Consider the following 13,865-nt stretch of genomic DNA (forward strand, 5'->3'; position numbering starts at 1 on the left):
TTTACAACACTGTTCCAGAACAGTTCAACCCAAATATTCAGATGTGTGCAGCGCATTTTGCGGAGGATGAGGACTGTTTCCTGTGAGAGTAGCCTACAACGCCGGTGTCTGTTTCTAAAGGGGAAAATGTGGCCTAATGGTTAGAGTCGGACTCGTAACCCAAAGGTTGCGGGTTCGAGTCTCGTACCAGCAGGGATTGTAGGGGGGGAGTGAATGTACAGCGCTCTCGCCCACCTTCAATACCACGACTGAGGTGCCCTTGAGCAAGGCACCAAACCCCCCAACTGGCTGCCCACTGCTCCGGGTGTGTGTTCACGGTGTGTGTGTTCACTACTGTGTGTGTGCACTTTGGATGGGAAAAATGCAGAGCACTAATTCCGAGTATGGGTGACCATACTTGGCCACATGTCACGTCACATCCCATAAAGTGGGGCAGTTCCAACTTTGCAAGGACAGTCTGGTGCTTCTTCACAGCCTGTAAGTACGTTTTTTATATTTAAAGAATAGGGCCACTGATGTTTCAAACACGAGTTTTGAGCAGTGTATAGTAGCGCTTGTTGTTTGTCATTTCTCCGATCACAAATGCAGACATGGTTTTATGTTTTATGTTTACGCAGCGCGATACGCAACGCAACGCGTAAAAAGACAGTACAAGTCATTATAATCAGTAATTATGTCCCCACTGGATGCAACAAATGCCTCGTTTGTAATGGGTTATATTGTTTTTGTCTTGTCGCGCCGGGACACAGGGCATCACAGTATGGTAAGGTGCTGTAGGGTAAGGGGCGTAACATTTCTGTCACACTATTGAGGTATTTGGCCAATCACAACGCACTGGATAGCTGGCCAATCAGAGCACACCTCACTTTTCAGACCGATGAGCTTTGTAAAAATCAATGCGTTTCAGAAAGGCAGGGCATAGAGGAGAAACAATAATGTACATTATGTGGAAAATAATGTGTTTTATGAACCTTAAACTGCTTAAACACATTGCATTACACCAAATACACAACAATGTTCTTTTTAGCAACTTCATATGACCCCTTTATGAATCCTGGAAAAAAAGCATCATGGGTTCGACAAAAACATTAACACAGAACAACAGTTTTCAACACTGATAATAAATGTTTCTTGCGCATGAAATCAGCATATTAGAATGATTTCTGAAGGATCATGTGACACTGAAGACTGGAGTAATGATACTGAAAATTCAGATTTGCCATCACAGGAATAAAAATAAATGTTTAAATATATTACAATAGAAAACAGTTATTTTAAATTGTAATAATATTTAACAATATAAATTGTTTTACTATATGTTTGATCAAATATTCAAATACACAAAAAAAGATCTTACAAATCGCAAACTTTGGAATGGTAGTGTATATAATGACATTTATAGAATATTGACAGTAAGAGACAGAGAACTGAGAAAATGTATAGAATATTATCAAAAGGGTTTAAAATTTATATATATATATATATATATATACACACACTGTATATATATATATATATATATTGTCTGAAAAAAATCATACTAACTATACCATATCCATACATACTATCAACAGTGGTACCTAATAAACAATGGCTAAATGAGTAAATTTGAAAACAGCATTCACATTAGCCTATCAAGACAAACTTCTCCAAGTATATGAGAAAGCCTTGTTTTAGGTGATCATGTCACATCTGCTTTGAGACAGGACTTCAAGATATCTCCAAGGAAAATTAAGGCATTAGTGGGAGTCCGATTTGAGCCTGACTTTCTTCTTCCCCAGTCTATTTTTAATACATCTGTGCAGATCCTGCTGTACTGAGTGTGTGTGCGAGTGCATGTGAACTTATCAGGCTGTGTAACCATGGCCACAGCTGAGAAGCTCATCCTCAGTGAGAAATGATGTCCTTGCCACCACTCAGTATGAGAACTAATCTATATATAACACGGAGAGAGAAAAAGTGGATGAGGAACAGAACATTTAGAGGTCAGCCACCATCATGCTGAAATAATCATCATCTTCCTCTCCTTATGGATGATCTGTTTCCCCATCACCAAATCTCTCTAACATAGTCACAACACAAGGCTGCATGGTGTGCTCTGATATGCTGCATGAGTGTCAATCCATTAATCATCTCTCACCTGTGAAGGTGCGCTGGAGGACAGGCCTCCGCTGAGCTCTCCAATCCGGGCCGCTGCTGTGGGGTTGGAGGAGCTGATCAGAACCGGGCCGCTGATCTCCATGGAGTGTCTCTGTGGTGGAGGGGCCAGGCAGGGCTTATGGGACATAGTCAGAGAGGTGAAGGAGTGTCGCTTCTTACTGTTCTTCTTCTCTCCAGTGGCTTTCTGGGAGCCGTTAGCCTGGGGGCCCGAGGACGAGGTCCCTTCACTGGAGTCTCCTCCACATTCAGATGGCTTGTCCAGTTCTATAAGCTGTCGTGCTGCACTGTTAAACTGAAAGTGGAAGAGAGAGTGAACGGAAATAATACTTTACACCACATACTATTACTACTGTATCTAATTTTAGACTTTTAGAAATGTTGTGAGCCAGATTCGAACCCACAATGCCCATTTGAGCACTCAGTATGAACATTTTGCACACTTTCTTTAAATGTAATCTAACAAGGCATGATGTACTTGTAGAGAATGAAAGAAGCAGGAGAACACAGAGAAAGTAATGAATCTTTTAATCAACAAACTGAAAAAGATCTACATTAGTTGTGGCTACATGCACCGTCTACAACAACAAAAAAAAAAGTGTTGAGCAAGAAGAGATGAGTAAAAAGTGACGGAAGAGTTCAAAGACTCTGTGTACAGTATGTGGGGCAGTGGGTGTGATGGGAGTGCAGGCCATGTCTGATTTCATGTGAAACTGAAATCAATGGCAGGTGAGCAGTGAGTCTCCAGCTAATGACAGAGGCAACACCCATCACCCCGAGCATCCAACTCACTTTCTACACAAATGAGAGCAGCCCATCAAACAAAGAACCCTACACAGATTTCACCTAAACACGCTCTGATCTAGGTCACGATGAGGATTGATTAAATTCTGCTAGATGCTGAATACAGAGTAGAGTGCTTAGGTGCAGTGTTACAATGGATTCATTTATTCATATGTTATATGATTTGTGAAAGTATTAATAAATTAAACAATATGAGATACACTGGCAAGAACATTGGCAAGGTACACTGACAAGAAATTAGACATCATGCCCAAAAAAGATGATGTTGGATCAGCACCAGCCAAATCCTCAAACTTTTGACTAGTAGAGCAAACAATACTAGATCTAAAGCAAATCCTAGAATTAAAACGAGCTGTAATTTCATATGATTCACCTAAGATGAGTGGTAATAAAATGTAATATAACTTCAAGATCAGCTCATCATTATCCCAGTGTTGCCCTTGCAAACTCAGTCAGACAGTAAATAGTGCATAGTAGGGCTGGGCGATATGACATCGTATATCGACGATGTCTTGTAAGTATCGCGATGTCGATGTCAACAGTCAGGTAACAGACGATTATTGACATTATCGGGAAAAAAATGACAAATGATAAACCTAGTAAGTTGTAAAAAATATTTTACATAGCCCCATAATCACCAGGTCTTTTTGCATGCAAGAGTGAAATAATTTAGTAGGAGGGTTGGGCATCGAAAAGCTATTCCAATTTCGGAAATCAGATCAGATGCGTAAGGTCAGGAATCAAATTACTTGTTATAAAATTATACATTTCGATTCTGCTTCTCGATTTTTGTATGCGCATTTATTGCGATTTCAAAAGATTCAACTGCAAGAAGACGAATAGAACTCACTTCTGCACTCGCGCGCTGTTTTCTGTGGTGCGCACACACACAAAACGCACGCACAAAAGTCGCCTCTTATATAGCCTATGCGAACACTGGACTGAGCTCTCTTTCTCGCATTCTTACACATTCGAATGGACAAATACACATAGAATTATATCAAAATATCCCATAAATACAACCGGTTATGTCTTAAGTGAACGTAAAGAGCTGAGAAAGGAAACAAGGGTGTATTGGATCCGTGCACTGACAGCAGCCGCTGCCGCCAGTCATTAATGTTAATTTAAAGAACGAAAGAAAAGAAAATCCCTCACTGATCTAGACTGAATAACTTTTGTAACCTCAGTTTATATATTATTTGTCTGTTGTTCGGCGCTGACTACTGTAATAGCAACGTACATCTCTGTATGTGATTATTTTGGAGATGCGTTCCAATATAATTTATCCTTATTTAGGGTATAGGCCTATTCTATTTTGATCTGCAGTTTAACAAAAGTTAAACAGAAAAAATACAAAAAGTAGCACTGCATGCGTTTCTGAATATTTTTTTAAACAGACTGCATAATGATGAAAAACCACAAACATGACGGGTATAATTAAAATACGCACTATCAGCGCAATATTTTTACAGATATTTTATACCGTGTATACAATATAATTATGTTTAATTAAGCTGATATATAGCACTATAAAATCTTAATTCATTTGCAACAAAACTATAAAGTTTTGTTGCAAACGGCTGAAGACATTATAGTAGCTACTATATCTCGGCTCGCCCTTCAACATGCACGCGTTCGGCGATTCGGCAGCCCAATACTGAATATTATTTTGTGGGCATTGTATTTTGATTAATAAAATAGAAATTATAAAAATTATAATACAAAAATGAAATTTAAATTACCCTGCTTCTAAATAAATAAAGCAGTTATTTTTATTTAGTTAAAAACGGGCCAAAAGAGACCTCCGAACTAGAAGGCTACCAGAAAGAAAGAATCCCTGTTTTTAATCCCTGTATGATTTTAGTCATACATGATAAATATCAAATACGTTACTAGTTTAAACTACAAGTTTATACGTTACTACAAGTTTAAAAACAACGCTGCAATTGTTATAATTAAGGAAATTAAACTTACCATCATGAAATGTCTATACAGGCCATAATGCCAAAAAGAAAGAGAAACATCGGAAAATAGGCATATTTTATTCAAGACAATATTATATGACATCAACATGCATTTATCATTCTTACAATCACCGCCAGAATGTCCAACTTCACCATGATGAACTTAAAATTGGGTTCTATTATTTTTCCTCAACAGTTCTCCTCACAAAACGAAATTTATTTCAAACACAAATTTGATAAGAACAGAGTGAAAATGATTAGCAACACCAAAATAACAGCAAAGCTAATGTTTTCTGTTAGTTTAAGCCCAAACTAAGAAAAGTAAAACCAAACTTTGTGGCAATAATTAAGACCAAACTGAACATGGTGTGTTTATGGTGCATGTCGGCAATGTTGTCTCGGCGGGGGCGGGGCGTGGTGGAGGTGGGGCTTACGCAGACGATATTATCGGATATCGCGATATTTTTAAAGGCGGTTATCGATAAGATATTTTTGACATATCCCTCAGCCCTAGTGCATAGGTGACAGTTACTAAGAAAGACACATGCCTGATTCCATTTCCAAGTCACTCTTTGAAAAATAAATTTATGGTGGCAGAAGGTGACATGGGAACAGAAAAATCTTTCCCCCCAGTTACTCTCTTTCAATAATGTACCTGAGTGAATGTCACTTTTGATGTCACCGGTATCAGAGATTACTTTTTCAAAAGCATTCACTGGGAAAAAGTCTGGTTTAGTGAAAATTGCCAGGGCTTTTGTTCAAGCTCAAAGCCTCCGCCCCTTCTCCTCCCTCGTACTCTCGCTCTGCATGAGAGAGATTCTATTTAAGCAGCACTATTCTGACAGAAGCTATTTTTGAATGTCTTTTGATGGTTATTCTTTCCCCACAGGTTAGACACGTGGCTGGTGGAGAGCTCACGCTGGCTCTGCCAGGGTTCATAAAGGTTTTTGCCTATGTTTATGGGAGGAGGGACATGAGGTGTTGTGAGAAGTAAGCTGCTGCAACACGTGAAGTTGGCTATGATAATTGTACCTATGCTTGCTTGAGGTTGAGTGATTCAAGAGAGCAGTGTTTAAAGACAAGGCTGTTCATGTTTTGATATTTGCATCAGAAAAAATTAAAAGGCTGATGAGGTTTTAATACATCTCAAATAATTAGCAACAATTTGACGGATCTCTGAGATCTTAAAGAGATGTGCGTTTCAACAAGAACAGAAACAAAGACATGGTTGGGGTGAAAATTGAACAAATGAACAGGATGTGACAACAAAAATGGCAACAAAGGGTAGTAAACTCATAAAATGCAGGAGAATATTTTGAAGGTTTCCAGTAAAAATCTAAATATAAACTTGAAAACATTAGGGAACAATGACAGTTTTAAATGCACTGATATGACTCACCTCTACATACGATATGGGGAAGATGCCAATCTTATCTCCCAGCATGCCTTCCGCCCAGTTCTCATCCACACGACGAATCACAGTAAGAATATCATCCTGAGGGTGGACAGAAAATAGCAGGTTCCTTGTTATTCAGCCAAAGCCCTCACGGCAAGTTGTTAAAAAGTTTATAAAAAATAGTGCAACTCATAGGCATCAGTGAAAGCCAGGCATTTGTTTGTTTTTTAATAAAAATCTTTCCAAAACACAAATGGCTCGGAGGGATCAACACTTAAGTTGCAAGCAGAAGAAAATGTTTTTCTGTTTTTCCATTTTCTCCAACATTAAAACAGTGCTGTTAGCTCACCCCAAAAGTATTCACCCACGTCTTTCAAAACCTGTATTGTTTTCATTTTAAGTGAAACATACAAAAAAGAAATTATGCTTATTTTTCCATGCAAATTAAGTGATCATGGGGTGGATCTAAAAAAGGCTGCAAAAAATGTTCATTGTTAGTTTATGACCCAATGCATTATGCGTTACCATTTGTTTTTGAACTTGTAAATGGAAGGTGTGTGTGAATGAGCAAAGAGTAAAGATGAAGGTCGAAGTCTGTACTGTGAGTAGATTTCCAGCACCTTTGAAAACGGTAAGCAGTCCTTGTCAGCCTCCTTGTCTTTCAGCTCAAAGTCATACAGGGCCTTGCATTGAGGGGGCGGCTGTGGGAGAGGTTTGATGACCTGGACAAAGTTGGTGGGGAAGAATCCATGGACTCCGCCCATCTCTCCATGGTACCAGTTTTCATCCACCTGTCGGCGCAAGATGATGATGTCACCCTTGCTGAACTTGAGATCTCCGGGCTCTTTGCCATCATAGTTGTATAAAGCCTTGGCACAAGGTAGCTGAGGAACTCCCTGCAGGAAAGAGAAAAAGAAGTGGAGGATTAGTAAAAGTGGGATCCCAGGGTTTCCAAAGCAACTTGGATTCATGGATAATGTAAGATCAAACTCATAGGACAGGCGAAGGGTGACCGTGATAACCACAGCCAACTTTCATAGACCGTGACCATGTGTGGAGTGGAGGAGGGTGTTAAGTGTAAAGTGAAGGCAGAGATTCTGTAATAAACCCTTTGCTGCAAGGTTTTTTAAAACCTATACACTGCTATCTTTGGAGCCTATCACATACTGTCCATAACATGGATATCTGCAAAATGAAAAGAAACGAACAACCACATATATATAGTCTTCACTCAGCTATACAGTACAGAACACTATCACATAAGATCACTGCTAGCTTTTGTGCTACATATGAGCAATCAGTCTGTCTGGCTTGTCTTTCAGCCTGACCTTGTTGGACTCTGTTTGTCTGTGCTGAATTTCTTTTTCTGTCTGTCTTGCACCGTCTGTGTTGCTTAACTTACTGACTGCCTCCTTGTCTAACAATCCCAAAATACCCTGGGATATGCCAATGGATTCACAATGTTGTGGGGCAAGCCCATTTATCAATGTGTATGGAGTTTTATGGTGCAGAACCAGTCGCCTGGAACTGGTCAAAGCTCCTTTCAGGCCTGACAATGATCCACAGCCAGAGAGAGGGAGGAGGCAACTGAACTGAATGAACCCTTTTTAGGCAGACTGTTCAAGAGAGGGCCCCTCTGTCCAAGAGAACCCCCACACCCACCCCCACCACCACTCAGCATAAAGCCCCATGGGGCTTCCTCTACTTTAGCATGCATCTCCTGGGCATAGTGAGGAGAATGATAATCACAACAAATGACAAAAGAATCAGAATATCATTATAAAGACTAGAAGGTATTGAAAAGGAAGGAAGGAAGGAAGGAAGGAAGGAAGATAGATGGGCGGTGGTGTGGACAGATAGATAGGAATAAATTATGGGAGGAAGAATGGAAGGAATGTAGATAGGAAGTAAGGAGGGTGGCTAGGTAGGTAGACAGGAAGGAAGCAAAGAAGGAAGGAAGTAAGGTGAGTAGGCAGACAGGTAGAGCAGAGGATTAAGTAGGTAGGTAAAAAGAAAATAAAGAAAGAAGGTGGGTAGGCAGATGGGATAGGGTAGGTAGGTAGGTAAGAATGAAATAAAGGAGAGGAAAGAAGGTGGAAAGGAAAGAATATAGGTAGGTAGGCATGAGGGAAGGTAGGTAAGGAGACAGAAAAAAAGGAAGTTTGTTATGTAGGCAGGCTGGAAGGAAGTAGAAAAGGAAGAAAGACAGGTAGGCAGATAGGTAAGAAAGAAGTACGGGGGGGAAAGTAATGTGGTTTTGTAGATATGTAGGTACTGTAGGTGGGTGGGCAGGAAGGTAGATATGTAGATAGGTGGGTAAGCAGAAAAATACATAGGAAGGTAGTCTGTTATGTAGGCAGGCTGGAAGGAAGTAAAAAAGGAAGAAGGTGGGTAGGCAGATAGGTAGACAGGTAAGAAGGACGTAAGAAAGAAAGAAGGTGGTTAAGGTACTGTAGGTAGGTAGATAAGAAGGAAGTTGGTTAGGAAGGTAGACAGGAAGGAAGGTAGGTAGGCAGATAAGTATGTAAGTAGGTAGGAAGGAGGGAAGAAAGGAAGAAAGAAAAGCAGATAGCATGTAGATGGGCAGGTTTTTGGGTGGGCAGGAATGAGGGAACAAAGGTAGGAATGTAAGTGGGTAGGTAAAAAGGTACTTTACGAAGGAAGTAAAACAGGCAGGAAAGTAGGCAGAAAGAAAGGAAGGCAGACAGGAAGAAAGGATGAATGAAAGAAAGAAAACATGGGAAACCGAAGAGAGAGAGACTGATGTGGTACTGTTCAGTTCAGAGGAGGATCAGACAGTGACTAAGCAGCACTCACCGCAGAGCAGACAGACGGCCAGCCAGACACTGAGACAACTAACTAGAGGGCAAACTGACCTTTCAGAAACCACATCCCTTTCTCAAACTTAAAAACAAACCAAACAGGAAATAAAGATTAACTTAAGAATTGTTATTTGCTCACAATTCTATGTAATTTGGGCCGACAGCTTTATTTGATGTAACGTAATGCTGTGCCCAAGTCTACGGGCTCGAACAACTGAAAAATCAAAGCTCCATTCGTCTGTGCACCTCTGTGCTGTTTTCATCCCCCTTCTGTGGGCCTCTCTCAAAGGCAGCTGTCAGCAGATCTGCAGATTTACCCACTTTGCTCAGCTTAGAGCATGAAACAGACAGAAAGAGTGAGAGAAGAGGAAATACATGAAAGAACAAGGGATAAGATGGGAGGATGAGAAACAAAAAAAAAAGAATAGGAGGACAAGAAAGAAAATGAGAAAAAAAGAAAAAGAGTTTGATCAAATGAATGTTAGGATGGCTGGTGTGTGTGTGTGTGTGTGTGTGTGTGTGTGTGTGTGTGTGTGTGTGTTTTTCCAAGCCTTGCGTGTGAAAACAAAGGGCACTAAAGATCGCTTGAACTGGACCGACATGAAGGAACCGCATTCAGGCTTTTATCCAGGCCAAACAGAGCACTGAAGGTGTGCATGTGTATGCTTGCCCGTTTGCTAAGGTTACATGAACCTCACTGGCTCTATTAAAAAAAAAAAGTGAGGCCACTCGTTGCCTTTGAGGCTTTCCAATCTCAAGACTCATCCTGCTCCAAGAACTCTTTCATGGGACAGGAGGGATAAACACCAGTCTGTCTCCCCGAAGATCTGAAGAGTAAGACTGGATGAACCTGGATCAGAAGAACTACACAATAGTAAGACACTAATGCAAGACAGCTCTGAGTGTCCAACGGGCCTGAAATTACTCACTGCTGTGCAACTGCTCTAAACTTCTCTTACTGGAGGGAAAAACAACAACACCTTTATATTGTTAAAACGCTCCCCAGTGCTGAAGCAAATGAGATTATAATGTAAACAAGATACCTAAAAATACCTAGTAACAAAATAAAAACCTCCGGTGGCTCAGAGAGTCTACACTGCAGGCATGCTGATCTATCCTCTCTAATTGCCAATTACAACTAATTTGTCATTTCGTAGATTCTTTCCAGTGCCTTACAGTACAGTACAATTATCACCAAGAAGGGGGGAAAAGAAAAGACTCATGAATGCAACTGTTTCTCAAATACGTTGTAATTTTGCATTATAGTAAAGACCTGTTCGCATTTTGGATAGTTCACCAAAAAATGTAATTTCTGTCATTTACACACCCTCATGTTGTTCCAAACCTACGTGAATTTCTTTCTTCTGCTGACCACAAAAGAAGAGCTGCTGGTAGCCACTGATTTCCATTGTATGGGGAAAAAAAATATTATGGAAGTCTATGGCTACCAGCAACCTGTTTGGAATGGTTACCAACATTTTTCAAAATATCTTCTTTTGTGTTCAACAGAAGAAAGAAACTCATACAGGTTTGTAACAAGAGGGTGAGTAAATGACAGCAGAAAAAAAAAGTTTTTTGGTGAACTATACCTTTAAGTTTAGTGACTGAAATTAATCTTTTACTATGAACCAAAACCAAAATCAAAGTTTTTATTTAGCCAAAAACTGACAATAACGTTTCAGTTAATAAATTTGAGCAATTGAACTCTGTATTCTATTGAGGGTTTCACGTTCACAGGTGATGAATCAGTCGTAGTACAGTACTTGGGTAATGAGATGCCTTGAATTTATTCTTGAATCGAAACTCCTTAAAATCACGAAGTGCAAAAAATAATTCCCACCTCTTCTTGTCATGGTTAAATGTCTTGCTCAAGGGCACATTGGTAAGTTGTAAAACTATTGGTAGTGATACATTTAATAAAAACTGAGAACAAAAAACTAAATAAACAAGCTCTTAGATTACATCACACAATTTGGCGATGTTTGACGTTTCTTAGCGGCGTGGAACCTTCCTTTAATCTGTCAACGCGTGACAGCTAGATGTGCCTAAAACAGCACTAATGAGAAATGTGTAATTCAATACTAATGAGCTCTCCCAGTCACAAGAAATCAATAACTATTAAGGCTCTAATATCCACAAACATCCCTAAACATCTCTAAATCACTGTGTAGCGAATCAGCTCATGACAGGAAATATGAATAATTAACCATAACTAGTTATAAGAGGCAAACTAATGTCATATCATACAGCCTTTTAGCTCACTCAAAGAAGACTCTTTCCAGTCACCCCCCTCGTTTCGCGTCTTTTCAATTCACACCCATCTCATCTGTGACCCATCACTGTCTAGATCATGTTTTGGCCAGGTTGACAGGGCTCCAGACTAAAGAAACAACTAGGGAGCCACTAATAATTTAACCGTTAGGAGTCAAATAAAACTTTTGACTTCATAAATATATGAAAATGTCTCATGACAAAGAAACATTTTAGTATTCTGACAACAATTTAAAGGGATAGTTCACCCAAAAAATTAAAATTCTGTCATTAATTACTCACCCTCATGTCATTCCAAACCCATAAAACCGTTCATCTTCAGAACACAAATTAAGATATTTTTGATGTAATCTGAGAGCTTTCCGACCCTTCATAGATAGCAACACAACTGACATGTTCAAGGCCCAGAAAAGTAGTAAGGACATTGTTAAAATAGTCCATGTTCAACCTTAATTTTATGAAGCTACAAGAATATTTTTTGTGTGCAAAGAAAACAAAAATAACGACTTTATTCAACAATTTCTTCACTTTCCTGTCAGTCTTCAACACGCATTCACGAGAGTACCATGCATGCGTGTAATGATGCTGTTGACGCAGGAGCTGGTGCTCTGATGTAGAACCTGGATGCGTTGCACCTTGTTTGCAAGCAGAAGAATGCCCACACATGCCTCGTGGTACTACAAGTGTCAAAGACAGACAGGGAAGAGAAGAAATTGCTGAATAAAGTTATTTTTGTTTTCTTTGCGCACAAAAAGTGTTCTCGTAGCTTCATAACATTAAGGTTGATGTCACATGGACTATTTTATCAATGTCCTTACTACCTTTCCTAGGCCTTGAACGTGTCAGTTGCGTTGCTGTCTATGGAGGGTCAGAAAGCTCTCAGATTTCATCAAAAATATCTTAATTTGTTCCAAAGATGAACGAAGGTCTTACGTGTTTGGAACAACATGAGGGTGAGTAATTAATGACGGAACAGTTTTTAGGTGAACTATCGCTTTAAGTTACACAAACGTTTTGCATTTAGTACAAATTAGCTCCAAATACCATCAATAATTTACTATTGTGTTAAAATTGTGTTGTGGTTACGTATCAGATTATATGAACAACAAATCAGTAAATGGACTGATTTAAGTCTCAGTTAATTTCGAATAAGACATTACTGAAAAATGACTTTCATTTAACAATCAATATTAAACATAGTAACTGGTCTGAACAATTCACTGATCTGGTAATTAACGAGTGAGTTTGATAATCTTTTGTGAATCTTTATGACTGACTCTAACAAGAACAGGTTAATAAGAGTCATTCACTTGCGAATAGGACGTCATGGTTCATGCTAGGGGTGAGCGATATGGAAAAAAATATCATATCACAAATTTTTTTTTTTTTAGAAATATCACGGTTTTATCACGATTCTTAGTCATGTTGGTTTTACTATTTTGTTTAGTTGTCTGAGCAGTCCAGTTAAACTAATTTCCCTATTATAAAGACAATGCCTTACAGGACGCATCCTTGCCAGGATTTCTATATTGCCTAAAATATCCAGGTTTTGGCTGTTTGCACTGTGCAGATCGCTCGCTGTATGTCACGAGAGCTATAGAGAGCAGATTAGACCGCTCCTAATACTTTTCGAATCACTCTCAAAGTATTTTGATGTCATTCAATGATCGGTGTGCAGCGACGCTTCAAGTCGAATGAACGAACAAACACGTGCGCTTATTTGCATCGCTTTGATCGTTCTCTGTAGATCTTACCTTCTCATTATTTGTCATTATTTTATCTTTCTTATTAAAAAAATAAGAAAAAAGATACACATTACAACTACACATATTATACAAATAAAACAAACAGTGCTTTATTTTAAAGGGGTCATATGATGCGATTTCAATTTTTCCTTTCTCTTTGGAGTGTTACAAGCTCTTGGTGCATAAAGAAGATCTGTAAAGTTGCAAAGACTAAAGTCTCAAATCCAAAGAGATATTCTTTATAAAAATTAAGAGTCAGCCACACCTACCTAAAACGGCTCATTCTAACATGCACCCACATGTCTACATCACTATGTGGGAAGATTTGCATAACGCCGCCCAAATGTTCACGCAAAGAAAGGCGGTGTAACTTTTATCCTGGCTGTAGTATTGTTGCTGCCGCCATGTTGTGAATGCGCTGTGTGACTCGTCGTGAAAGCGAAACTACTTTGTTTGGCCTTCCAAAAGGAGGACGATATTTGCTTCGTCATGCCTGGAGCTGATCCATGCAGGTTGCTGAGGAAATACTACAACTTCGCGCTGTGGATCGCCGGATCGGCTTTTACCGTGGACGAAGCGGAGTCCAGCCCGGGGTCTTCACATGTGGTTGCGCAAGCCCTCCGGACGCTCCTTCGTCGAATCCGCCGCCTCTGCTCACTCAGCCCGCCGGCCGTTCCTCACTTTATCCCCCGGCCTCTGCTCACTC

General features: G+C 39.7%; 1 protein-coding gene across 2 annotated transcripts in view; it reads right to left on the bottom strand.

The window, feature by feature from the left end:
* LOC107601942 (E3 ubiquitin-protein ligase SH3RF1-like) overlaps nt 1–13,865 on the bottom strand; it is a 61,735-nt gene that overhangs the window by 13,072 nt on the left and 34,798 nt on the right. For both annotated transcript variants that reach the window (XM_016294305.1, XM_016294304.1), the window contains exons 3-5: nt 6,942–7,217; nt 6,325–6,420; nt 2,141–2,452 (exon numbers count right to left, since the gene is read on the bottom strand). In XM_016294305.1, coding sequence (XP_016149791.1) covers nt 2,141–2,452; nt 6,325–6,420; nt 6,942–7,217 — 684 coding nt within the window. The remainder of the gene's footprint in view (nt 1–2,140; nt 2,453–6,324; nt 6,421–6,941; nt 7,218–13,865) is intronic.

The sequence above is a fragment of the Sinocyclocheilus grahami genome, unplaced genomic scaffold (assembly GCF_001515645.1).
Source record: "Sinocyclocheilus grahami isolate Dianchi unplaced genomic scaffold, SAMN03320097.WGS_v1.1 scaffold315.1, whole genome shotgun sequence".
Classification (NCBI taxonomy): domain Eukaryota; kingdom Metazoa; phylum Chordata; class Actinopteri; order Cypriniformes; family Cyprinidae; genus Sinocyclocheilus; species Sinocyclocheilus grahami.